The 26,166-nt window shown below is 35.1% G+C and overlaps 1 protein-coding gene across 2 annotated transcripts in view; it reads right to left on the reverse strand.

The window, feature by feature from the left end:
- Positions 1-9,618: 9,618 nt before the first annotated feature.
- Positions 9,619-26,166, reverse strand: part of LRRC40 (leucine rich repeat containing 40) — a 50,765-nt gene continuing 34,217 nt past the window's right edge. Inside the window, exons 10-15 of one of the 2 annotated variants that reach the window (XM_066376555.1) lie at positions 25,267-25,372; positions 23,810-23,917; positions 20,190-20,300; positions 17,779-17,856; positions 15,262-15,447; positions 9,619-10,961 (exon numbers count right to left, since the gene is read on the reverse strand). In XM_066376555.1, the coding sequence (XP_066232652.1) occupies positions 10,856-10,961; positions 15,262-15,447; positions 17,779-17,856; positions 20,190-20,300; positions 23,810-23,917; positions 25,267-25,372 (695 nt within the window). In that variant the 3' untranslated portion in view covers positions 9,619-10,855. Of the gene's footprint in view, positions 10,962-15,261; positions 15,448-17,778; positions 17,857-20,189; positions 20,301-23,809; positions 23,918-25,266; positions 25,376-26,166 lie in introns of both variants that reach the window. The other variant, XM_066376554.1, reaches the window with a different exon arrangement.

Raw genomic sequence — 26,166 nt, forward strand, 5'->3', positions numbered from 1 at the left:
GCTTTTCATGCTAGGTTTAGTTGTGGAATCTAGAATTAAGCGTAAGAACGAAAGGTAGGGAGAATTCGTACTGAGAATGATGAGAAAACTCAAATGAAAGCTATTTAGACTCCAGTAGTGTTTTTGTTTTGTTACGGCTGGTGGCACCTCTAAATTTTTTTTTAACTCTCTTAAAATTTTTATTTATTGATTTTAATTTTTTTTCAGGTTATATTTATTCATTTTTAGAGAGAGAGGAGAAAGAAGAGAGAAGGGGGAGGAGCAGGAAGCATCAACTCCCATATGTACCTTGACACGGCAAAGCCCAGGGTTTTGAACCAGCTATCTCAGCATTCCAGGTCGATGCTTTTATCCACGTGCCACCACAGGTCAGGCTATTTATTGATTTTAGAGAGAGAGAGAGATAGGAACATCAATCTGTTGATTCTCTTAGAGCATGGGAGCTTGTGGCTTATTGCTTTCTCTTGGGGCCTGAAGAGGCCTTATCTCTTTTATCCACAAGAACCCCATTATGCAGAACAAACCTGATCATTTTCTATCTGGGCCACAATGCAAAGAGCTTGGGAAGCTCTGCTCTTAGGTACAACAAGTGGGAAGATAACCAGCGTTGGGTTGGAGAGTGGAGCCCTGAGCAGGTGAGGGAAAGGAAGAAAGCATGAGAAACTGTTAATGAAAATGCCTGGATCTCTCTGAATCACGCTCTGCATGCCTCTTCCTCTCCCACCTGGATGCTACTTGTGCATTGTATCACCTCCCTGAAAACAAAGGAGTGACAGTCAAACTCAAGACTCTAACTCATTCTTGTTCATTAGCCAGAATTCACCTGTAAAAGAAGAGATTGTAGGTAGTGGGCAAGAGTGATCTCCTAATTTGATTTTTTCCTCTATGTTATCATTATACAAACTATTCTTGACTTAAAATACTTGTCTTTCCTTGTCTTCCTTCTGTTTGTTTTAAACTGTCCATCGTTGAGAGCCAGTCTGGACATAATTTTTCAGCCATACTTGTGGTGTTGTTCAACCTAGCAGTATTTTGTAGGTAGACTCACAGTCTCATTATGATCAAACAGATTCTCTAGTAGGTCATTATTCTGATATGTTCTTTATAAAACCATAAATGTTGCTATTAAATATTCAAATATTACAGATCTATGTGACCATTTCCTAGAGGAATTCAAACCTCTCTCTCTCTTTCTCTCTCTCCTTCCTCCTTCCTCTTTCCCTGTCTCTCACGTAAACATAATGAGGAACTTGTTTTTTAGGTTTCATATATTTCCAAAACTGATAATTACTATCCCAGTGACGTAGGAAAGTAGTAACCAGATCATCATAAACTACCCAAAGATAAGGGACTATGTCTTTTCTTTTTCCTTTTCTTTTATTTCTTTCTTTTAAGTGACAAGAGGGGAAATAGAGAGAGACTCCTGCATATGCCCTGACTGGTATCCACCCAGCAACCCTTGCCTGGGGCTGACACTCATATCAACTGAGCTATCTTCAGCACCTTAGGATGATACTCAGACCAGTTGCTACAAGAGAGGAAGAGAGAGAGAAGCAGATGGTCACTTCTTATGTGTGCCCTGACCGGGGAATGAACCCAGGACATCTGCACGCGGGGCTGATGCTCTTCCACTGAGCCAACCAGCCAGGGCCCGTGTCTTTTCTTTTTAGAACTTTCCATAATATCTCCAGTATATTCACCTACACCCCCCTCAACAATTTATGCTTTATACTTAGAGTATTCATCCCAGCCTGTATGTAGGTTTGAATAGATCTAGCTTAAAGAGGTGTTCAAGTACTTCTTTCTTAAGTCTTCCTCTGGACCATACTAAGATTTGTCCTCTAGCCAATTTATATGTTTACCCTTAAAATCCACTGTATAAAAATAGTGGATTTAGTGGATTCAAAATCACATGAGTTCAACTATGGTCTGGAAAATTAGCTGCCATTTGATGATGAAGTGGTGGGTTTTGCCTTGTAGCAATTCAGCATCTTTGTGCATCAACTTAGAAACAGTGAGTTTATTAAAACCATTTGTAATGGATTGTGTAGCATGCTTACATTTGAAAGTGAGATTGTGCTTCTTAAAAACTTAATCAGAGGGCTTCTGACCTTCAAGTGCTACTTTGGTCATATTGCTGGAGATAAAGGTTGAAAGGTATTGCAAAAAGCCTAGTATCTGTGTATATTCAGTGGCATACATAAAAAGTCATCATTTTTTTCACTATTAAATTGAACTATTTATTTATTTAAAACCTCATCTTAATCCAGAAATAACAGCCATGGAAGGTTATGACCTTGGGTTTTTTTTTTCATTGTTGTTGTTTGGGGGTTTAGTTTTTGCTTTTAATAAAAACTGTATATATGATACTTAAGGTATACAATAGTATATATACAGTAAAATTATTACTATAGTCAAGCTAATTAACATCTCATGTCCTCACAAATTTACTGTGTGTGTTTGTGTGTGCGTGCACACATGCGTGCGTGTGGTAAGAATACCTGAAATCTACTCTGTTGGTGAATTCCCAGTGTTTGATACAATCTTATTAACTAAAGTCATCATGCTGCACATTTGATCTCCAGACTTACTCACCACATGCCCACTAGGCTGAAATGATCCTTCCACTCATAAATCAGCTTTTCTGATTTCCACATACTTGTTGTTGAAAGCAATAAATGTCCTAATATTGGCAAGATTGGTTCTTTTGTGAACTTTACACTTACCTGTACAATAAACTAGAGAAAACTGTGAAAAATTTACCCCAAAGTCTAATAACTCTGCAAGGAACATACAGCATAAAATCACTATACAACTGCAAAGAAAATAAAGAAAAAAAATCAAAGTGTTTAAAAAATTTGAAGGAGTCAAGTATGAATTCTTAATACGTTATGAGATTTATTATGACAGTTTTTTTTTTTAAATCTTGTCTGAGGAATGAACAGCTGAGGTGAAACTATTAAATACAATAGCGTCAGGTGACGCTTTCAGCCTGGAGGAGCTCCACCATGTCCCAGGAATGATCTACCAGTCACAGAAATCATTAGTTTAAACCGAACCAGAGGATCTCCCTCCAAGCATCTGCTGCCTGAGTTTAGAGACCATGTCAGAACTGAAAAGAAGTAGTCTCTTATTTATCACATTTCAAATCCAAAGGCATAGTCAGGAGTAGTCAACCTTTTCATACCTATCGCCCACTCTTGTATCTCTGTTAGGAGTAACATTTTCTAACCGCCCATCGGTTCCACAGTAATGAAGATTTATAAAGTAAGAAAGTAACTTTACTTTATAAAATTTATAAAGCAGAGTTATAGCAAGTTAAAGCATATAATAATAATTACTTACCAAGTATTTTATGTCAGATTTTCACTAAGTTTGGCAGAATAAATCTTTATAAACAACTTACTATAGTTAAATCTATCTTTTTATTTATATTTTGGTTGCTCCGCCACTGCCCACCATGAAAGCTGGAACGCCCCCTAGTGGGCAGTAGGGATCAGGTTGACTACCACTAGGCATAGCTCTTTGTGAAGACCCTATTAGGTTTTATTTGCCTATCTCAGGAAGAGATTGGCTTACTCATTAGTGTAAAGCCATGCTTTGTTTAACTTTAAAGATTAGTCCTGCACCAGGTTATTCTAATGCTTCCTTCCTACACAAACCATCCCCAGAAGCTTCAAATTCTGAAATGCACTAGAATATTGATAGAAGAAATTATTTTTGCATAAGCAAGATCATTGTACTCAAATCTCTATTACCAACTTTGCCTCCAAACTGCAAGAGAGAAAATTCAGACTTTATTGGATTTTAGAACTGTAAGCTCTGTAAGCTCTCTTGGGCAAAAAAAGTAATTAATGGGCTTATAGCATTTCAAGAACTCATTGACATTGTCAAAGGATTCAGTTAGAAAGTCTAACAGCCCTGACCGGATAGCTCAGTTGGTTAGAGCGTCATCCTGAAGTACAGAGGTCGCTGATTCAACCCTTGGTCAGGGCACGTACAGGAACAGATGGATGTTCCTGTCTCTCTCTCTTCCTTCCTCTCTCTCTAAAATAAATAAGTAAATCAACAAATAAATAATTTTAAAAAAGAAAGTCTAAGAAATAGATCAGCATGTCATTCATGAGTGAGAAATAGGCATTTGCCGGGAAACCTGTGTCCAGCATACTAAACACTGCACAAAGAGCGTCTTTTCTTCAGACCATTTGCAGTTCGACTGTATCCTAAAGACAGCTCTTTGATAGTGGCTTGTCTCCTACTTCCGGGGTGAATTTGTTCATTGTTTTTAATGCGTGTGTGTTGGGGGTGGTGGGTCAGGTGAAGGCTATCACTACTACTTGAAAGCTAGCCATCTAGGAAGGGTCAAATCAGGTCAGCTATAGTGTGACCTTCCCTCATCTCCTCAGGGCAATTGCAGTTCAATGTGGACCAAAGGCTGAAGTCACAGAAATAAGGCATTAATCCTGGGATCTCAGAAACCAGCTTTTGGGGACAAGTGCAATTTCCCTGGAGCCTCTGAAAGTACAATGCGTAGGTCTGCCTTTCTCCGACTGGGCCGAAACTTCAAGTCCTTGTTATGGATTGTCCTGGAACCTAGAGTCTGGTTTCATCAGTTTATCAGCTCCAGAGTGACAGAGGGGTGTATACAGGGAGGATTTGTGTCGGGTGAGGTGGACTAATTATTCCTTAAGGAAAAACTAAAGTCTAGGTTACTTACAATAGCTTGTTGGGAGAGGGCGTGCTGCAGATTTAAAAGTTGCAGTGGGTTATTTTTTGTTTTAATACTTGGGAAGCAACAGTGTATGCAACGCTGCTGTCAGGTAGTGTGCGCTGGCCTTGGAAGGGTGAGAACCGTTAGAGCAGGCTGCTTTTATTTGTCAAGCTGAAATGGATGTGCCTCTCCAAGGGCACCTTTTGACCACATGGTTATTTTACCATTCAAGCTGGAGTTCAGCCCCCCAGGAATGGTACTGGATTTTACAGAGCTCCCCTTGTCCAAACTACAGCATGCTTACTGCTTTCTCCCTGCATTCCTACAGCTCAGACTACAGGGCCATCTACCAGCATGTCATTTTGTCTGTTTTCATGGTTCTGGTCACACGGAAATGCACTGTTTCTTTAAATCCCAAATGTTCAAATTGCCATGTAGAAACCAACTCCCTATCAATTTTCTCCACATTTAATCCTCAGCTTCTTGTCATATTTTCGTTTTTTCTACATTGGTTCCCATGGTAACACGTCTGTTGGCAGAGAAAGTGTGACTCTGCTTTTAGCCTTCTGCACATTACTAAATCCTTCTAGCTATTCTCAGGAAGAGTCATTATAAAAAGGCATGAAGAGACTAGTTTGCTAGGATAATTCATCTCTTAACCCTACCACATGCATTTACAACCCTATTCCCAAACCAGCCCCACTCACCCGAAAGACACCAATCCAGGATACTGCCCTGAGTCCCTCACCTATTGATGCAGCTATCCAAAGGGCCCTCCTACCCGTGGACAGATGCAAGGATTGGATCTTTTGGTTCAGGATTCCTCTACTAGGTATCAGTGACTTAACTGACATGAATGCATAATCAAAGCAATGGCCCGGCTGACAATGGCCAGCTGGGGACAGCACGAAGCAGCAACTTATATTCATTTCTCTATAAAATTCTCTCAGACTGCATATGAGATGTATTCAGCCCAGGGAATGAGTATGTCCTGAATTGAACCTTAAACCGGTATCTAATGATAAGACAATGGGGACATTTAAACAGATTTTCTCCTAATGAGTAGTTAAGTGGCACAGGAGGGGAAACCACAGAGAACTCTGCTCCTGAAGATGAGGAAGAGCTAACAGAGAAACATAAAGAGGACATTGTAACTGGTGGTTGGCTGTGAACAAGGAAGCTTCGTTCAGTTAGGAGAATTCAGGGTTCAAGTATGGAAAAGGTAAGAAACCCACTAAAAGCTGAGGAAATAGTGCATAGAGAAAAGGGAGTGTTTAAGACACTCTCTGTAGAAAAGAAGCCTGCAAATGAGAATTGTTTCATGCAGACTTTGGCCCAACTCTTTCGATAACATATTTTCAAGTAATGTTTTCCTTAAAATACATTGTTTTGTTTTGAATCTTAGAGTTCTGTTGCGGTTTGCCATTAAGTTATATGCTCAGCAGCCCTGAATCTCCTATGTCCTCAACAGTTAGAAAAAAACTCGGACTGTTTATCAGAAACGAAACAGTCCTCTTATTTGAATGTGCTTTTATTTTTTGGAAAAGTTAATGAATTCAGGGGAATAAAAACAGATGTTAGATATAAAAAAATAATGTGGGTATCTCAGTTGTAGTTAAAAAAAATGATCAAATGTAAATTATTCCTTTTTTTTGTTGGGTCTTATAAAATATGTAATACTTAATTAAGTACATTGAAATTTTGGTTAGCTAATTATAGTGTATAAAGATATTTTTGGCCCTTTAAAGGTTATTTTCCTACATTAAAAAAAGTTTTCTTATATTAAAAGCTTTCTGTGACTCAGGTTTGCGTCTCTGCTGAGACACACGTGCATAGGCATTTTTCTTTGAGCACTTGTTTTGCACGGGTGATGAGGTGAGCCAGGTATGCAGGTCCATATGATAGCTCTTTTAAGGAGCTCTTTATGATAGCTCAATTAAGGAAAACATTTGATGGACATAAGAAACCACATTATTGTGTTTCCATCCCTCTCACCCTTCCCCAACACTCTGCTGAAAAACACCTCTTATTTATTCAAGATATCTTATGTGATTTTTTGGACAGTTTAGGAAAACCAAGATGAAACTCAGGCTCATAAAACATAAAGCAGTTCTCATATTTGTTAGAATGGTTATTTTATTTTCACAAGGTGGTGCTGGAATACATTTTATTTTCAATATTTGTAGAGTCTTTCCACTCAGAGGAGCCTTTGCACTCTTCAATGTGGAAAAGGTATCTGTTCAGGGCAGTAAGGCATGTTGTATGCTAAGTTTTACTCTAGGAAATTTGGTTTTAGCTTTGATGACACCTAGTGTCAATGAAATGCAATAAATGTTTTAATACTGCTTTATAATGTTTAGGCATTTCCATTTAATACCCTCAACTAATATTTTCCTCCTTGAAAATGCAAGCCTTATTTCTTTTTGTTTGGAATGAAGAGAAAGATAATTGATAAACCAGATATTTTTCTCAAGAGCCAATCAAGTTTCTCTTTGTACTCAGTGTAGAGAAGGGACTAAAGGAAGCTAATGACATTGTCTTCATATGAAGGAGAAAATTTTTCCTAGTTTAAAATCAGAGGTAAAGCTATTTGTAAATTTCAAAGACCATCTCAAATAACCTTGCAAAAATAAAGTTTGTAAGTACTGCAATTTGATTTTCCCATGCCATACCCACCAAGGGCACTCCCCCACCCAGCTATGTATAAATAAATCGTAATATGAACTATGACCTCTTTTTATTCAAAGAAAAAGTATTAAAATTACCAGTAATTCTACACAAAGAAAGCGATAGGTTTTTAATTGGTTTATAAAGAATTATAAGAAGCCATGAAAAATATTATTTCATTCCTGAACTATTCGATAATTAGTTTGATTTGTTATTTGGGGGCATAATCCTTATTATCAAATTCTAATTCCACCTATTTATATTAATACTTTTTTCATATGATAAATACATATACACACTAAAATTGTTCATTTTTTATTTGAGATCATATAATTTGGGAAGTAAATATTTCAGTCTTCTGTAAGTTTAAGACGAATTTCTATAGTGATACAACATTTTAGGAAATGCACTATTTTAGGAAAATGAAGACGGTCTCTAGATTTATATTCTTTTTTGACAACTGACTTCACTACCATATGTGCAGCACAACAGTGACATCTTAAGGTCAAGTAACTAGAGCTCCTTTAGTCAGAGAAAAAACTTGAGTTGGGATTTGTTTTCAAAGAAATTCCATTATATTATCAAGTAGTTTTCAAGTTTACAATTGCCAGATCTTTATAAGTGCTTCTTTATGACTTCTTTTGCAGTCTTTGTGAACATTTTAATGTACACTAGTAAATGCTACCATTTTACGTAGACATATTGTATAGTAATGCATGCATTTCACTGCATAGTTTATTGACACTCCCCTTGTAAAGCTTTTATGGAGAAACAGTAAGCCACAGCAGTATAGCAAAAGAGGCTTAATCTTTATAAATTGGGGCCTTTCTGTCTCTTTGCTAGCCTAGGTGGCAGTATACAAATCTGAGTGGGAGGGGGCAGGAAACACCTCTTAACATTTAAAGTTTTCTACATAGGTGAACTCTAGCCAATTCAAAAATAATTGCTTACTTTAATAAAAGTATTTTAACATTTTATAAAAAATTAAATCACAACATGTTTAATTGAAATGGCTGTATTGTAATTAATATTTTGAGATAATTGTGATTTTGAGCTTAAATTATATATAAAAATTGTCATTTTTGTATGTGTTAAAAATACTATATCACAATAGTACTTTTTGGTTGAGCTACATTGATGTAAATAAAACTGAATGAAGACATATTTACTACTTTATTAACATAGATTGTGAATGTACTTAATGATTTTTTTGCAGTATGAAACCATAACAACCTTGAAAGCTGCTTCATCTACTGTGCAAAGATGTCCTATGAATCTATATTTTAAATTGACTGAATCGGTGAAATTACTTTGTCTGTTTCTTTGCAAATGCAAGCTGTATTCTCTAGTTTTATGTATTAACACTGATTGGCAAAGGTGTACAGTGTGATTAGAATGCAATTTGAAGATGTTTTCTGTACAGATACAAAATACAGGGACTAAATAATGCTGTGCAGTGTATAGCAGAGCCATTTTTCGGCTTTGGTGTACTCAACTTTTTCAGTATTTAAAAAGTGTTTTGAATAACATAAAAGTCTCTTTATTGTATAAATAATAAATGTTACCTTATTGTAAAGTGTCTTTTGTTTAATGTCAAAGCAGATTTTTCTTAAAAAAAAAAGCATGTTTGTTTTAAACTAAAAACACATACACAAACTACCATATGACCCAGCAATCCCTCTACTTGGTATCTACCTCAAAACCTCGAAAACATTGGTACATAAAGACACATGCACCCCCATATTCATTGCAGCATTATTCACGGTGGCCAAGACATGGAAACAACCAAAGTGTCCCTCGATAGAGGACTGGATAAAAAAGATGTGGTACATACATACAATGGAATACTATTCAGCCATAAGAAATGATGACATACTGCCATTAACAACATGGATGGACCTTGAGAGTGTTGTACTGAGTGAAATAAGTAAATCAGGAAAAGCTAAGAACTGTATGACTTCACACATAGGTGGGATATAAAACTGAGAGTCATGGCGATAGATAAAAGTGAAGTGGTTACCAGAGGGAGGGAGATATAGAGGAGGGGGTGGTGGGAAGGGAATAAAGAGGGACACATATACAGTGATGGAAAATGATTTGACTTTGGGTGATGAGTATACAACATAACAGTTCAAATGCTATAAAAACATTCACCTGAAACCTATGTACTCTTATTGATCAATGTCACCTTGTTAAATTTAATTTTCCAAATAAAATTAAAAAAAACACATACACTATAATTAATATTTGAAAAATGTAACTTTTATTATGAACATGTACTATTTATCTTTATTAACAATAATGTTTTTATTAATATGAGCATGCCTCAATCATCCAAAAACTAGCTAGGTAGTTTATCTATCTATCTATCTATCTATCATCTATCTATCTATCTATCATCAATCTATCTATCTTGCTACCCATCTATCTAAGTTAATACATATTATATTTATTGGCTACTTAACAGAATCACATGGAAAGTTTTATAATGGACTGATCAGCCTACTTCTGATATTTCTGGTATAAATAAAAATGTTTATATTTAATATTAAATGAAGTTTACATATAACAATTTCCCTTTTATAAAATTAACTCATGACTTCAAGGTTCATCTTATGAAGATTACAAGCAAATTGTAAAATTAGGACCCTGGAAATTAAAAAACAACAACAACAAACTGCACAAGGTTGGATTAGAACACACCAACAGCCTGACCAGGCTGTGGAACAGTGCATACAGTCAGACTGGGATGCTGAGGACCCAGGTTTGAAATCGCAATGTTGCTGGCTTGAGCATGGGATCATAGATATTACCCCAAGGTTACTGGCTTCAGCAAAGGGTCATTGGCTAGGCTGGAGCCCCCTTAACTCCTCAGTCATGGCACATATGAGAAAGTAATCAGTGAACAACTAAGGTGCCGCAACTATGAGTTGATGTTTTCATCTCTCTCCCTTCCTGTCTGTCTGTCCCTTTCTCTCTCACTTAAAAAAAAAGGAAGGAACATGTCAACAGAGTTAATTATGTGTACAAATACCTGCTTAGTAAGTATTTAAAGTACATTTCAAGATTTCTATGCAGTATATACTATTAGTTATGTTCTGTTGCTAATATCTATAGAATTAATAAAATAAGGTCTTCAGTACCTTTTAAAAAAAAAGGAAAAAGTATTTTAAACTAACAATGAGGGAAAAATATGCAGATACAATCTCTTTAAATTTCTTGAATCTAGAAGTTCTAGATTTTTGTATGAAATATTAATACTTAGACATCATTAAATAAAAATTCACTTGAAGAAACTGCTTTGTGTTATAAGGAAATGTAAATGAGTAGGATAAATCTTGCGTAAAATATTCAGAACATATATATGCACACTATACATGTCATCACCATTATAAATGTACACAACACCTTTAAAAAATGTTATAAATGTAAAAATTCTAAGAATTAACATGACTAAAACTATAAAACAACTCCAATTTAAGTAGGAATTCGGTCTCTCAAATATTCCAGAATAGCAGCCGTTCCTTTCATTAATATGGCTGCTCGAGGAACGCGGAATGGATTTCCATCTAGCAGTAATGTTCTAAACAAGAGAGAGATATTAAAAAGTTAAACATTTTTCATCAGGGAGGCTTTCTTCTAATTTGTTATAATTTTATAAACAAGATTTGTGTATTTTTTTTCTATTTCTACGTTTCAAATCTAAGCATTTAAATAGTTGGAATTAGAACTATACTAATAACCAAAAGAACATTAACAATACTTATTATATGAAAGGTACTGTGCTAAGTAATTTAAATTCACTGAGTCTATTAGTTATCTTAACAATGCTATAATGTAGGTACCATAAATATTCCTAGTTTAGAGATAAGGAAATACAAGTTCAGGGAGGTAAAAAGGTAACAAAGACTTCTCCAAGATCACACAGCTATTAAAGAGAGGGATTGTGATATAAACCACCATTTAAGTCATCCTTTTCTCAATCTTATAATGACTATATGCTAAATGGTCAAATTATACAAGATGTGGCAAAAGTAAGTTTAGAGTTATGAGTAGGCAAAAGCTTATTCTTGTATTATCATTAATTACTGTATGATTTTCCATATAAATAATTGTCAACTTACTTTTGTCACACCTGTATTTACAAAATTATAAAATCAGCACACTGACAAGAGTACCAAAAACTAAAATGCAATCATGACATCCCCTTCTACCCTGGAAGACACTGACACGTCTGTCCCCTCCCACCCTTGACCAAATACACATACAAAAATCTATTTACACGTTCTGAAATGAGGTTCCATTTTAAGACTTAACAGTTTAGTTTCTTTCTTTAATAATTAATGAAATACCTTAAAGTATAAGATAAAGAGACTTTTATATTAACTTTCAATAACTTAAGTTTTTGTGGAAACAAAAGTCAAATGGACTCACACCATACTATATACAACAGATCTAAATTATATCTTCAAATACTTCCACGAGGCTGCAGACTTCTTTCAAAGACTGATTTTTTTAATTAATTAGAAAAAAACTTAATTATAGTCAATCCTTATTCCAGATTCTATTAACTTGCCAACTCACTAAAACTTATCTATACCCCAAATCAATACAGCTGGCACTTTCAGGATTTTTTGACACACACAGAGCAGCACAAAGTTTGAGTCCCTGGATAGGTACACTCTCCGCTGAGGCTGCGCAGGTGACCCTACCTTCTTGTTTCAGCTCTCATACCTCACACAAGCGTCCTTCTCCTGGTCTATTTGGTGTGATGATTTTTATATTTTTGTACTTGTTGTTAATTTCACTGTTTAAAACGGCCCTCAACTGCCATGCTGAAGTGTTGTCTAGTTTTCTTGAACAAAGCTACCATGTGTCTCATAGAGAAAATGCATATTAGATAAGCTTCATTCAGGCATGAATTGTAGTGTTGTTTGGTCATAGTTCAATGTGAATGAATCAACAATATTAAATAAGGTGGCTTAATACAAATACACACATTAAAAAAAAAGGTATGTATGTATTGATTGAAAGTATTGTGACCAGAGGCTTGAAGAACCTAACCCTTATACTCCCCTAAGAGCAATGGTTCACTATTCACTAATTTAGTGTTCACAGAGACTTTAGTGCAGGGGTCCCCAAACTTTTTACACAGAGGGCCAGTTCACTGTCCCTCAGACCGTTGGAGGGCCAGACTATAAAAAAAACTTGAACAAATCCCTATGCATACTACACATCTTATTTTAAAGTAAAAAAACAAAACGGGAACAAATACAACATTTAAAATAAAGAACAAGTAAATTTAAATCAATAAACTGACCAGTATTTCAATGGGAACTATGGGCTTGCTTTTGGCTAATGAGATGGTCAATGTGCTCCTCTCACTGACCACCAATGAAAGAGGTGCCCCTTCTGGAAGTGCAGCGGGGGCGGATAAATGGCCTCAGGGGGCTGCATGTGGCCCGCAGGCCATAGTTTGGGGACCCCTGCTTTACAGCATACAACTGCTGCCCACCACGATAATCAACTGTACTTGCCTCCCATAATTCACTAATAAGAGTCACCAGAGCAGATGCCAGCGCTGCCTGGTAAAGTAAAATATGCCCAACCATCAGATGCCACTTTCAATAATGAAATTACTTTTGACATTCTGTTAACTACATGGCTTTCTGTTGACATCTCAAACTCCCTTTATAGTCATTTAACAAGCATTTATTAGGTGCTTACTATGTTCCAGGCACTGGGACAACTCTATTCTAAAGGAGGACTAAAAAAGAGTATCAATATAAATGAGTCTAAACAAAGCAGGATGGAAAAATAGAGGATTGACTAACTCTGCTTGGAGAACAAGGAAGGTTTTCAAATATGATGGTTAGGTTGATTATTGGTAAAAGCATGTGAAGCTGAGATAACACCAAACACAAGAAAGTCCAGGTCCCAACGTGAAGCCCACTTGGAATAAATAGTGGTAATCTAAATTTCAGACTCTAAAAACCCTATATGCACATACAAATATATTTCCCTAACATTTTTATGCAGTAGTTTCAAGTTACACAGAGATAAGTAAAGTATTACTAAAAATAATCTGTTACTTTATTCACACATATATATTATCATATAAACAAAGCTAAAAATAAATTTGTTAAAATCTGGAAAACAAAATTGGGAATCTGAGTTTGTTACCTATTATTATTGTTATTTCTTTTTGAGGAAGGGAGTGTGGGAAACAGACTCCCACATGCACCCTGATTGGAATCCACCCCACAACCCACATCTTGGGCCAATGCTTAAATCAATTGAGCTATTTTTAGTGCCTGAGGCTGACACACTAGGACCAACCGAGCTATCCTCAAGTGTCCTCAGCCCCCAGGGCCAATGGTGGAACCAATCAAGCCACTGGCTGCAGGAGGGGAAGAGGGAAAGAAGGGGGAGAGAAGCAGATGGTCACTTCTCGTGTTCCCTGACCAGGAATCAAACCTGGGATGCCTATACTCCAGGCCAATGCTCTATCCACTGAGCCAATCGGCCAGGACCTGTTAACCCAGGCGTGGCCAACAGTTTTTGCCCCCAGGCCAGATTAGAAAGAAAACTTTTTTCACGGGCCAGACAAAATATTAAAATTTAAAAATTTAAATACAAAAACGATTCGTTTAAGTAAACAAAACTTTATTATGTAATTTATGAATAAATATACAACAAATTAACAAAAAAACTAATATGATGTGTTGAGGCGCTTTGCATCGCCTATTATTTTTTTAATATCTGGCTCTATACTTGTAGTAGCTATTCTTAACACAGCCTCCAAATGTAAATCATTCAATCTTGATCTTGATGTACTTTTATTTAGATTCATTAAAGAAAAAGTTTGTTCACAAATATAATTTGAGCTGAAGATTACTAAATATTTCTTGGCAAGTTTTTTAAAATTTCTATATTTTCCATTATTCAATTGCTTATAAAAATTGCACAGACGAGTACAAAAGTTGTAAATCTTTATAATTAAATTTAAAGAAGTATCACAAATCCATTTGACCAATTATTGGAAGTTAACCCTAAATTAGTAACACATGGAATTCTTTTCCGTGTATCACTATCTTCTTAAATATCTTGACTTCCAGCCTGACCTGTGGTGGTGCAGTGGATAAAGCATCAACCTGGAAATGCTGAGGTCGCCGGTTCAAAACCCTGGGCTTGCCTGGTCAAGGCACATATGGGAGTTGATGCTTCCAGCTCCTCCCCCTTTCTCTCTCTCTCTGTTTCTCTCTCCTCTCTCTCCCTCTCTCTCCCCTCTCTAAAAAATGAATAAATAAATTAAAAAAAAATAAAAAATAAAAATCTTGATTTCCAATAATCAAAGACACTTCTGCTTCTGAGTAGCTGAGATTTTAACTTTCATTGTTGTACAATGATTAGATATCGTAGTTTATGTATAACGATTTAAAAGTACCACTTATTTCATTTCCACAGTGCGTCATGTGGAGAATATTAAAAATTTAATCACAGGCCGCATAAACTCATTACATGGGCCGGATCTGGCCTGTGAGCCGTATGTTGGCCATGCCTGTGTTAACCTATTATTTTTAATAGGAGATTACAATTTTTTTACTTCAACTTTCCTGCTAGAGTACCTCAACAGAAAAATACAAAACAACATTTATAATTTTTTTTATTATTGATTTTTAGATGGGGGGGCAGACAAGCAGGAACCATCAACTCATAGTAGTTGCTTCCCATATGTACCTTGACCAGCAAGCCCCAGGGTTTCAAACTGGTGACCTCAGCGTTCCAGGTGACACTTTATCTACTGCACCACCACAGGTTAGGCCAAAACAACATTACAACAAATTAATCAAATAAATTGAAAAACTGAGTAGTGTAGTTACCTTAAGTTCACACAATTGCCGAGCTCTGGTGGTATTTGCAGGAGGTCATTATTTTGAAGGTCCAATGTGATCAGATTTTCCATTGTTTTCAGTCTCTCAGGGTCCACAGATCCAACCTGATTGTTACTAATCAAAATTGTTTCAAGTGTGGGAATGCGGTACAGAACTTCAGGTAGTATTTTGAACCTATTTAAATAAGAACAGAACACCTAAATATATTGGAATCAAAAGCGAAATCATTCCTTTAAGTAGATGATCTTAAATTTGATATCTTGAGATAGCTTTCTTCAGTGTGTTATTTTATATTTGGTTTAAGTCCTATAGTCAAATTATCCAGAAAGTGAACAAACTTTGGAAACCTTGAAATATATATTAAGTGGACAGATTTGTAACACTTTCTACTTATTGTATAAAGCCAAATAAAAGTTTAGAGTAAATTCTCCAATGTTTTCCTTTTCAAGTTCAGGAGACAAAGAAATCTTCCTGAGATTCCACATAAAATGTCTCCATGTAGAATTCTTCCTTAGTTCACTTTTATTTCTTATGAAACAGAATCACTGACAACAATTAAGTAAAAAATTCAAGATTCCTATTTTGCTTTGACTACAGTTTAAAAAATGAGTGCATTTTTGGTTCTTGAAAAGAGGACAAACTAGCCTAGGCTGCTGGCTTCTTCATCCAAAGCAACATGAAGATGCCACAAGAGAGATAAAAAGGCTAATGGCTCTCAGAACAATAACACAAAATCCTTGAGGATCTCTTGGGGGACAGGGGCTGGCATGGTTTCAGTGTGAGACAAACTGCCCCTCACAAAGCAGACTAGAAAAGATAAGGATGTGCTGCAGGAGACGTTACAGCTGTGGCCTTGTCCTTGTCACTTACCCATACTGCCCTTCCTTTGCTGCCTCGATATAAAAAAAAAATGCAACAGTAAAGGGTAAACTCAAGGCTGCTCAGTACTTCCAGAGGGACCAGGGGAGTCAATAACCAGGAGGGCAGACGGACCAAACGGCCTCCAAGCAGTTCCTCCTCTTCTTCTTTCTCACCAACTCATGAATGAGGTAATTTAAAAAGATGCGGCTCAATTGTTAACACAGAAGTTAGGGTTAACTTTTGTCACTTCCCCAAAGACATTACTTGGCAATGCAATTGATAACTCAATAGACAATTCAACAAAGAAATGAAAGTTCAATTCACAAATAAAATTAGGAGAGATCTGAGAAGTGCATATAGTTTAAATAATGACAACAATGATATAACCTACACATGAGAAAGCAAAAATAATGGAGCAGACAGAAAAAAAATTAAAACATGCAGCATTTTAACATCAGTATGCCTTAGATTCCTCATTTGTTAGTGAGGAATAATAATAGTACAAAACTTACACACTTGTAAGGATTGAATGAATATATCTGAAGACCTTAAGATAGTAGCTGGAATACAATAAATGTTAGCTATTCATATTTAAATTAAATTGTTACCAAAATCAACTTTCATCATTGAAAAGAACATGACATTATTAATAGCCCATCTTCTGATGTAAAACCAGCTGGCTTCAAATACCAGTTCTATAATTTACTATCTATGTGAACCTTAGGTAAGTTACTTAACTCCTAATACTCGGTTTTTAAATGGCCATAATAACAGAACCTACCATGTCAGCCTTTTGTGAGAATTAAATGAGAAAATACATACTTAGTCCAGTGTTAGCAGATAATAAGCTCCCAATAAATATTAGGTATTCTTAATAATCAGCAGTATCTTTATAGTGTTTAAAGAATAAAATCAAAATTTGTTTTGGCATAAAACGTTCTCATAGGGCTGGCTACTGCTTACATGCCCAGCTTTACCTGTTCCTTACCACTCCTCTAGCTACTCACTGTATGGGTGGAGCCGTATTCAACTTCCTGAAGTGTCCCAAACACAGCATGTTTTCACATCCTTGCGCCTTAGTACATGCTACTTGTTCCACATGGGCTGCCTTATTCCTGTCTGTCTGGCAAAGGTCTGCCTATTTCTCCTGTGTCTCAGTTTCAATGCTGCCTCTTTAATCTTCAGGTTAATTTCAGGAAACACTTTTGTGTACTATGCTTCCATTATAGCAATTTTATTTATTAAAATAATGAAAAGGAACAAAAAATCTACTACATATCAGTTGTAAAAATTCTAAAAAAGCAACATCACTTTCAATTCTAAGTGAAAATGAGCCTGGATATTTAAATAAAGTAAAAATATAGGGCCTTTTAAAAATATTTTACTTAGAAAATTAAATTTAATGGGGTGACATTACTCAATAAGAGTACAAAGGTTTCAGGTAAACATTTCTATAGCATTTGATCGGTTGATTATGTCCATACCTATCATACCTATTTGACCAAAGTCAAATCAGTTTCCATCACTGCATATTTGTCCCTCTTTACAAATAGGGCCTTCTTGTTTAGCTCTCTTAATTATATTCTCTAGTGAGATCTACAAATTTTCCATAGAATAATCGTTAGTCACTCATTTGTCTCTTACCTATTATAGGAAAGATTGATTGTTTGTAGTCTTATCAATGATTCCATTTCTTCAGGCAAAGAATTTAAAAAATTGTTTCTAAATTAGAAAGAAGAAGATAATTTCCAAAACATTTTTGTTCAGCTTTAATTTATAAAGTATTGATCAGACAAAAAATTACATAACTGTTTGTCAATCTTCAATCTTCTCTCTTTAATACTGAGTGCTGAGAATGCTAAATCAGTCAGCTGCCTCGACTATCTGATTAACGTGTCAAATCCCAATATGTAGCCATAATGTATTAACTCTCTAACAACGGATTTAACAGGACAAACACTATAAACTAACCCTTTATATCCTTCAAACTGAATTTAACAATACTCCCCACAGTCAGGGCCCTTTAGATTATTACAGGGTCCTGTAACCACCACATTATTTGATACCACCAATATTTGATTAGTGTTAATACAGATATATCTTGCACACAGACATGAAATTCTAATCTAAAAAAAACTGAAATATATGAAAAAAGTGAAACAGGAAAGTAAAGAATTCTACATATTTGGAAATGTGAAACTTTTACTACATAGGCATTATGCAAGTCCGTTCTACTCTAAGTTTAGAATATCAATTTGCACAGTGCATTTTTTTTTTTTTTTTAGATCTTCTGATGAACCATGGCAGTCAACAGAATCTCACTGTTGGAAGGACCTGGGAACAATGTCAGAAGAAAGGTTAACAAAAAGGTAGGATTCTACAAGCTGTGTACCTACTAATAATAGAAAACATCTGTAGCCTGAGCAGTGGTGGCGCAGTGGATAGAGTGTCAACCTGGGACACGAACGTCCCAGGTTTGAAATCCTGAGGTTGCCGGCTTAAGCATGGGATCATCAAAATGATCCCAACGTCGCTGGCTTGAGCAAGGAATAACTGGCTCAGCTGGAGCCCCCCAGTCAAGGCACGTATGAGGAGCAATCAGTGAACAACTAAGGTAACACAACTACGAGTTGATGCTTCTCATCTCTGTCCCTTCCTGTCTCTGGCTCTCTCTCTCACAAAAAGAAAAAAGAAAAAGTATCTGTGAGAAAATTATATCCAGTTAGATGGTAACATATTACAATAAATACTTTTCTCTAACCTATTTCTTTATATTCAGAAGTTAAAAAGCAAGCCTAATATTTAAGAGAATTACTCTCTACAGTTCAACCTATGTTCTTTTTTCTTTCCTATGTACTTTTCTCCCATTATTGTCTTTATTGGGTTGTAATGAATAACCTACTACTGGTTTTTATCCTTTTCCTACCTAAAAAGTCTTATACCTAACTGATATCAGACATGAAAGCATAGTTTAGTCACTTAATTAGAAACCTCCAGATGTGGTTACACACAAAGCTATACACACGCGCGCACACACACACACACACACACACACACACACACCACAAAGACTGAGATGAAAAGAAATAAGACGGCAGCAATGGAGACATAAATTCATTTTCTTTGCTGTTAATACTGAACCAATATGTGGTTTTACATTGTTTTGCCAGTGTAATTGCTACCCAAAAATAAAGGAAAGTCTACATTTAGTAAGAACAGAGTAAAGTAGATTTGCTTTAATCTCATAAATAAAAATTGTTTGTCTCTACAAGAAAAATAAAACAGCTATAACTTAGATTATCATTATCTGACTACTACTGTTTGAGCAGAACAAGAGACATTGTACTTTAAATAAACTAAAAAATACACTTGGTAACAATATATAAGCAGTAGGAAGCCTAAATAGTAGACATATAGTTTACAAATAAAATTTTAAAGCCCATGAAAATAAATGACTAACACTGAGACACATATTATTACCCTCAAAGAACGGGGATACTTCTGATCTTGTCACATCAACTTTGAACATGTTTAAATTAAACTTCCTATTACATCTGCAGAACCTTAAGTAATTTCTTTCCTTTGTGTTGCCACTCACAGTGTAACTTTTCTTTATTTCTGGCCATGAATGTTTAATATAATTTTTTGGAACAAAATAATTTCTTTTTAAGAGAAGGCATGCTAGCTAGCTGCTGTGCCAGCACTGGGTTGACAGCTTTATGCTGTTATTTTCAGAAAAGAAACAATGTGAAGTAAACACTTTACACATGTTACTTGTAATTTTGTGTAAGCCTGAATCTAAAGAATATGTTAATAGTTTCTAATTTTTAAAATAATTATGTCATATCACTTAACTTGTAAATAGCCTAAAATTATAGATATCCCAATAAAATATTTTCTAAATGTTTAATTTTAGAGTTATCCTAAAATATTATTAGTAAGTTAAAGACTAATTTCCATACTTACTTAGGAAAGTATGAGGGACAGGCAAAAGTTAGGCAAAACTCAAAGAAAAGTTACAATGACAAAAGTGAAGCAATAGTAACAATACATACCTGATATCTAAAAAAGTCAGTTTCTGAAGCATACATAATTCCAAGGATATAAAGGAAATCTTATTAAAACTGAGACTAACATCAGAAACTATTTCCTTCAGTTCCACAATCCTGAAACAAAAATAATTACAAGATGTTAGCACTTGAATTCAGAACATCAAAACTACAAGTAGCCCATAGGGGTAAAAATCCTATATTATTTCCGCTAATTAAGATTTTCCCTAACTTTTACTTCTTTCCACAAAAATTTCAATAAGTTTGGATATGTAACTAATAAAAACAGGTTTTTAAAAACAGCCTTAAGATTGTCCCAGAATTTCTACTCGTCCTTAACTGTGTGTTTAAGAACCCATTTATATTATATTTAATCCAATTATGTACACAGAAGAAAAAGCAAACCTAGGCAATTTTTATGCTGTATTTTGTTAATGATTTTAATCCATAAAATAAATTGTTACACATATTATATAACAGAGTAGGGTTTTTCTAGACTGCATAGTATAATATCTGGGTACTTTAAACTGTTTTTAAAATATTATATGTCTACATTTTATAAGTATAGTATTTATTATCCAACTATCATTACATTTAATCATGACTGCAAGAAAACATTAGGTTAATTCTTAGGTTTGGTAAGTGTCACTATTTTTTTGTTTTTTTTTTTGACAGAGGCAGAAAGAGAGTCAGAGAGGGACAGATAGGGATAGACAGGCAGAAAGGGAGAGATGAGAAGCATCAATTCTTCATTGAGGCACTTTAGTTGTTCATTGATTGCTTTCTCATATCTGCCTTGATGGGGGGGGCTACAGCAGACCGAGTGACCCCTTGCTCAAGCCAACGACCTTGGGTTAAAGTGACCTTTGGGCTCAAGCTAGTGACCAATAGGTCATGTCTATGATCCCACGCTCAAGCCAGTGACACCATGCTCAAGCCAGATGAGCTCACACCCAAGCTGACCTTGGGATTTAGAACTTTGATCCTCCACATCCCAGTCCGACGCTCTATCCATTGTGCCACCACCTGGTCAGTCAATAAGGATCACTATTAAGCAACTTAAGTCAAAGATTTAAAAAGGAAGAATTAAACATTTCTAAGTAAGCATAATTAGTTTAATAGTTTAAAAGTATGCTATTAATTTAACTATAAGAACAAGAAATGCTATCTGACTAGGTGGTGGTGCAGTGCATAGAGCCTCGGACCTCGGATGCTGAGGACCAAGGTTCTAAATCCCGAAGTCACCGACTTGAGCACGGAATCAGACATGACCCCATGGTCGCTGGCTTGAGCCCAAAGGTCGCTGGCTTGAAACCCAAGGTCACTGGCTTGAACCCAAAGCTGCTGGCTTGAGCAAGGAAGGGGTCTCTGTAGCCCCCGAGTCAAGGCACATATGAGAAAGCAATCAATGAACAACTAAAGTGCCTCAATGAAGATTTTTTTTTTTCTTGTGGGAGAGACAGAGAGTCAAAGAGAGGGACAGATAAGGATAGACAGACAGGAAGGGAAAGAGATGAGAAATATCAATTCCTCTTTGCAGTTCCTTAGTTGTTCATTGATTGATTTCTCATATGTGCCTTGACTGGGGGGCTACAGCAGACCGAGTGACCCCTTGCTCGAGCCAGCATTGCTGGACTCAAGCTAGTGAGCTTTGCTCAAACCAGATGAACTCCCGCTCAAGCTGGCGATCTTGGGGTCTCGAACCTGGGTCCTCCACATCCCAGTCCGATGCTCTATCCACTGCACCACTGCTTGGTCAGGCACAGTGAAGAATTGATGCTTCTCATCTCTCTCCCTTCCTGTCTGTCTATCCCTCCATCTCTCTCTCGCTAAAAAAAAAAATTAAATTAAATTAAGAAAATTTTAAAAAAGAACAAGAAATACTATATATGTTTTGCTAACAAAGGAATCAAACTATGACTGTAAATCATTTTTGTCTATATTAGCAAGCAATAAAGAAAGGAAAGATATCAAATATTGTTCTAAAGAAGACAGTGAAAGATACACTGAATTTGGATATGTAACTATTTAACTTTTTGGAAAGTTTTTGGATAGTATGGTATATATATATATAAAGAGTACTCTGCTTTAGTAATTCATCTGGAAATCTAGCATAAAGAAATATGTTTTGTTTTACTTATTGCCATATTCAAGCTTATAATACATAGATAAATTTGATTTTAAAAATATTGTTCACAACATAGGGAAACACTTATAAAAAAAACTAGTCAAGAAACAATTGTAATATAATTATAAATGAGGAATAGCTTGAAATAAAATATGCCATTAGCTAATAAACCAGTGATGTGACTATAAGTGATCTGTCTCTCCATATAGTATAAAATTTATAAATAAATATTATTTTTACCATCAGAAAATATGGTGAAAACTGACTTGTGAAATAATTTAAGAAAGAAGGAAAGTGGTTCAGAAACTCTAAGCGAAGTATGTCTTTACTATACATCTTCTTTGGCCTTCTAAACTGCTAAAATGGTAAGTTTCACTTTCCTCCCCAATTAGCTGGTTTGATCCAGAATCCCCATGACAAACTTATCCTATCTGACAGCAAATCTAAATGCTCAACTATTCTATCAAGGATCTTCAGAGCCCTTTAATTACTATGAAAGAATGAGAAGATGGACTAGATCTCTTGCAATGGAATCTCAGAGTTATCATCTTTCAAGATCTACATTTTCCAAACTATGCTCTGAAAAACAGAAAAGTAAATTATAGTTTGACTTTTATAAATTTTAAATCTTATAAATAGGTGGTAATATAGGTAATAATAAATAAATTATTATCTCCCCTTTAGAGGTGAGGAAACTAAAAGCAGCTAACCTATCCAAAGTCACACCACTGGAATACAGATAAAAGCAATGGACTCTATTACCCAGTTCTTTAACACTGCCCTATCTGTCTCCCATACTGTTATTTTAATTGCAAGGTTAACCCCAATAAATTCAATAAAAAGAAAAAAAAATAATTGCAAGGTTACTGGTCAGTCACCCTTCTTTGGTTATATAGTTTACTGCAAGAGAACAATCACTTGTAAAAGTGCAACACTATACTAATTTTCCTCTCATAACCTAAAAATTTTGCTATAATTAGCATAAACAAAGATGTATTAAAATATAACACAAATGACTTCTAATATTTGGAAATGAAGAATTCTTCTCTGGGAGGAAAATAAAGACATGTTTTAGTCAATTCTGTATTCGCTATCAGTGGAAAAATTCAGTGGCTTGGCAGTTCATTAATATAGAGCCCCAAATGAAAATTCCTACTATTCTACATGAACCTGGCTTTGTATAGTGTTTTAAAACTTTCCCCGAGATTTCATTTTAAGGGAAAAATTCTTTTTAATAATTCTAATATCTATTTTACAAGTTTAAAATATAAATAAAGTGTTTTTAAAAACCTATATACATACATCTTGTAACAAATATTAACAGTACCTCCAAAAATACTTTGTAAGTTTTGCTAAATAACTCAAGTATTAATGCAAGAAATTTTACATATATTTTCAAATTTGAAAACTATGGAAAACAATTATTTTTGCAGCTAAGATGCAAACAAAACAGAATGAGCCACAACTTAATGGAAATGGCATTATGAACAGTTCTTACCTTTTGGGGATTTCACATAGCTGATTCTTACTGAAGTTAATAGAAGTGATAATGTTGCTTTTTACTGCATCAAACACTTCATCAGGAATCAAGGTTGTCTGTTTATCACTAAATGAAAAATGTTTAAAATCTGCATTATTCTTAGTAGTCCAGAAAAATAAGATTATTACTTTTCATGTTGGAAGAACTTTAAAGATTTCATAAGAAAATCTTGAAGGTAGTTGACTATTTAGTTCTATAAAAAATGCCACAAAAACCTGCCACCCCACAAAATATTAACTGTGCCAAGCACATTGTACCTTCTGAGCATTTATATACAGTACTCAATGTGAATTAAAACATATATCTTCAGAGTCTAAGATGTCGAGAAGTCATAGTAAATGGATTGATTCCTCTACCTCCTCAGAGTAGAACTAAATCTGTAATGTTAAATCTGTTTTTGCCCCTTTTCTTAAAAATATCTAATAGGGGTTATCTGTCAACTTTCTTTAGGTATATATCATAGTTAACTGCAAGATAACATTATACTAAATTGGTGTTCTCATAACCTAAACCAATTTCTCTCTCCTTTAGCATGACAAGGCAGAGAGGGTAGTGGCCTTATAATAAACTGTTCCTGATCTTACCATTAACAAGCTTTGTCACTTACCTTCTCTAAATCTCAGTTCTGTGACATTAGAATCTAAAGAGTTATTTATTCATTATTATTTATGCTGGATCCTTGCAAATGTAAATGTAAGTTTCATTTTTAAAAAGATAAATTTTTTTAGTAAGATTTTTAATAAAATATAAATTTAATCTTAAATGAAAGCATAGAACTGACATTTAACTATTTGTTGTTATAATTAGCCATCATCCCTCACGTTCTTCTACAATTTTTAATCCCTAATACATCATCCACTTAAAAGCATCCTCAGTGAAATATCTACTGAAGGACTGTAAGTACAAGAAAACAACATTATTACTATGACATTATTTGACTTACATTTAGATATATTAACAGGATACAACTTCTCAAGCTTTGCCTGCATGGAGTGATCATTAACTAAACAATACTTATTTCTTAATTACCAATATAGAACCCCCTCAACCACCAATATAAAATCCTCTCTGATTTCTGGAGTCAGAAAATTTTATTAATAACAAATATGTCATCTTTTATATTTTATAATAGCAAAACAGTCTTTATTTTTCATAAATATTCTTTATTATAAAAATTTTACTATCAATAACCATCAATTATCTCAAGCATAGCAAACATAAACCACCTAATGAATGAGCATTTAAGTTCACTGTACTTTTAATCTTCTATCCCTTCATTAATTTTACAATTGCTATTATTCTAGTCAAGTATACTAATGCACTTTGATGAATTCTTCCTCATCAACTGTCCTTTTTCAGAAGTAGTATGTCTAAGTATCCTATGTGTTTTATGTTTAAAGAAATGGATTACATACCTATAGTCTAATATCTTTAATGTGGTGATGGCGTGCATATTGACTCTGGATTCACTAGGTAGTGTCATGGCAGTCTCAATAACAGGGTCATTTTGGCTAGGTTCATCATCTGGGGAAAAACAGTCATATAAAACCACTATATATAGTATAAAGTCATTTTTAAAATATTAATATGCTTTCTTGATATTATTAGTGAGAATGTCTTTAGTCATATGCTTTATTTCCAATAACTCAAATTTGAATTTGAATTTAATATTTAATTAATAGAAAACCAATAAAGTTATTATAATGTGGCTTCAAAATCTATCAATCAATTCTTTAGAAACTTAGAAGTAGGAAAGAACCTTCAAAGAATAACTAACATGTCTCAGAAGAAACATGAAATCCTTTATCCAAAGCAGAATATGGTCCATTAGAAGATATGTTAACAACAACAACAAAAAAGAATTTCTGCCCATAAATGTCTACCAAATAGGCATATGCCTATCTTTTATTTATTAATTTATTTATTTGTATTTTTTTGAAGTGAGAAGTGGGGAGGCCGACAGACTCCCACATTTGCCCGACCGGGATCCACCTGACAAGCCTACTAGGGGCGATGCTCTGCCCATCTGGGGTATTATTGCTCTGTTGCAACTGGAGCCATTCTAGCACCTGAGGTGGAGGACATGGAGCCATCCTCAGTTTCCAGGCCAACTTTGCTCCAGTGGAGCCTTGGCTGTGGGAAGGGAAGAGAGAGATAGAAAGAAAGGAGAGGGGGAGGGTAGAGACACAGATGGGTGCTTCTCCTGTGGGCCCTGGCCAGGAATCGAACCTGGGACTTCCACACACCAGTCTGACGCTCTACCACTGAGCCAACTGGCCAGGGTTTAGGATGCAATAAAGATTATTATCCCCAAT

Source organism: Saccopteryx leptura, chromosome 3, assembly GCF_036850995.1.
Source record: "Saccopteryx leptura isolate mSacLep1 chromosome 3, mSacLep1_pri_phased_curated, whole genome shotgun sequence".
Classification (NCBI taxonomy): domain Eukaryota; kingdom Metazoa; phylum Chordata; class Mammalia; order Chiroptera; family Emballonuridae; genus Saccopteryx; species Saccopteryx leptura.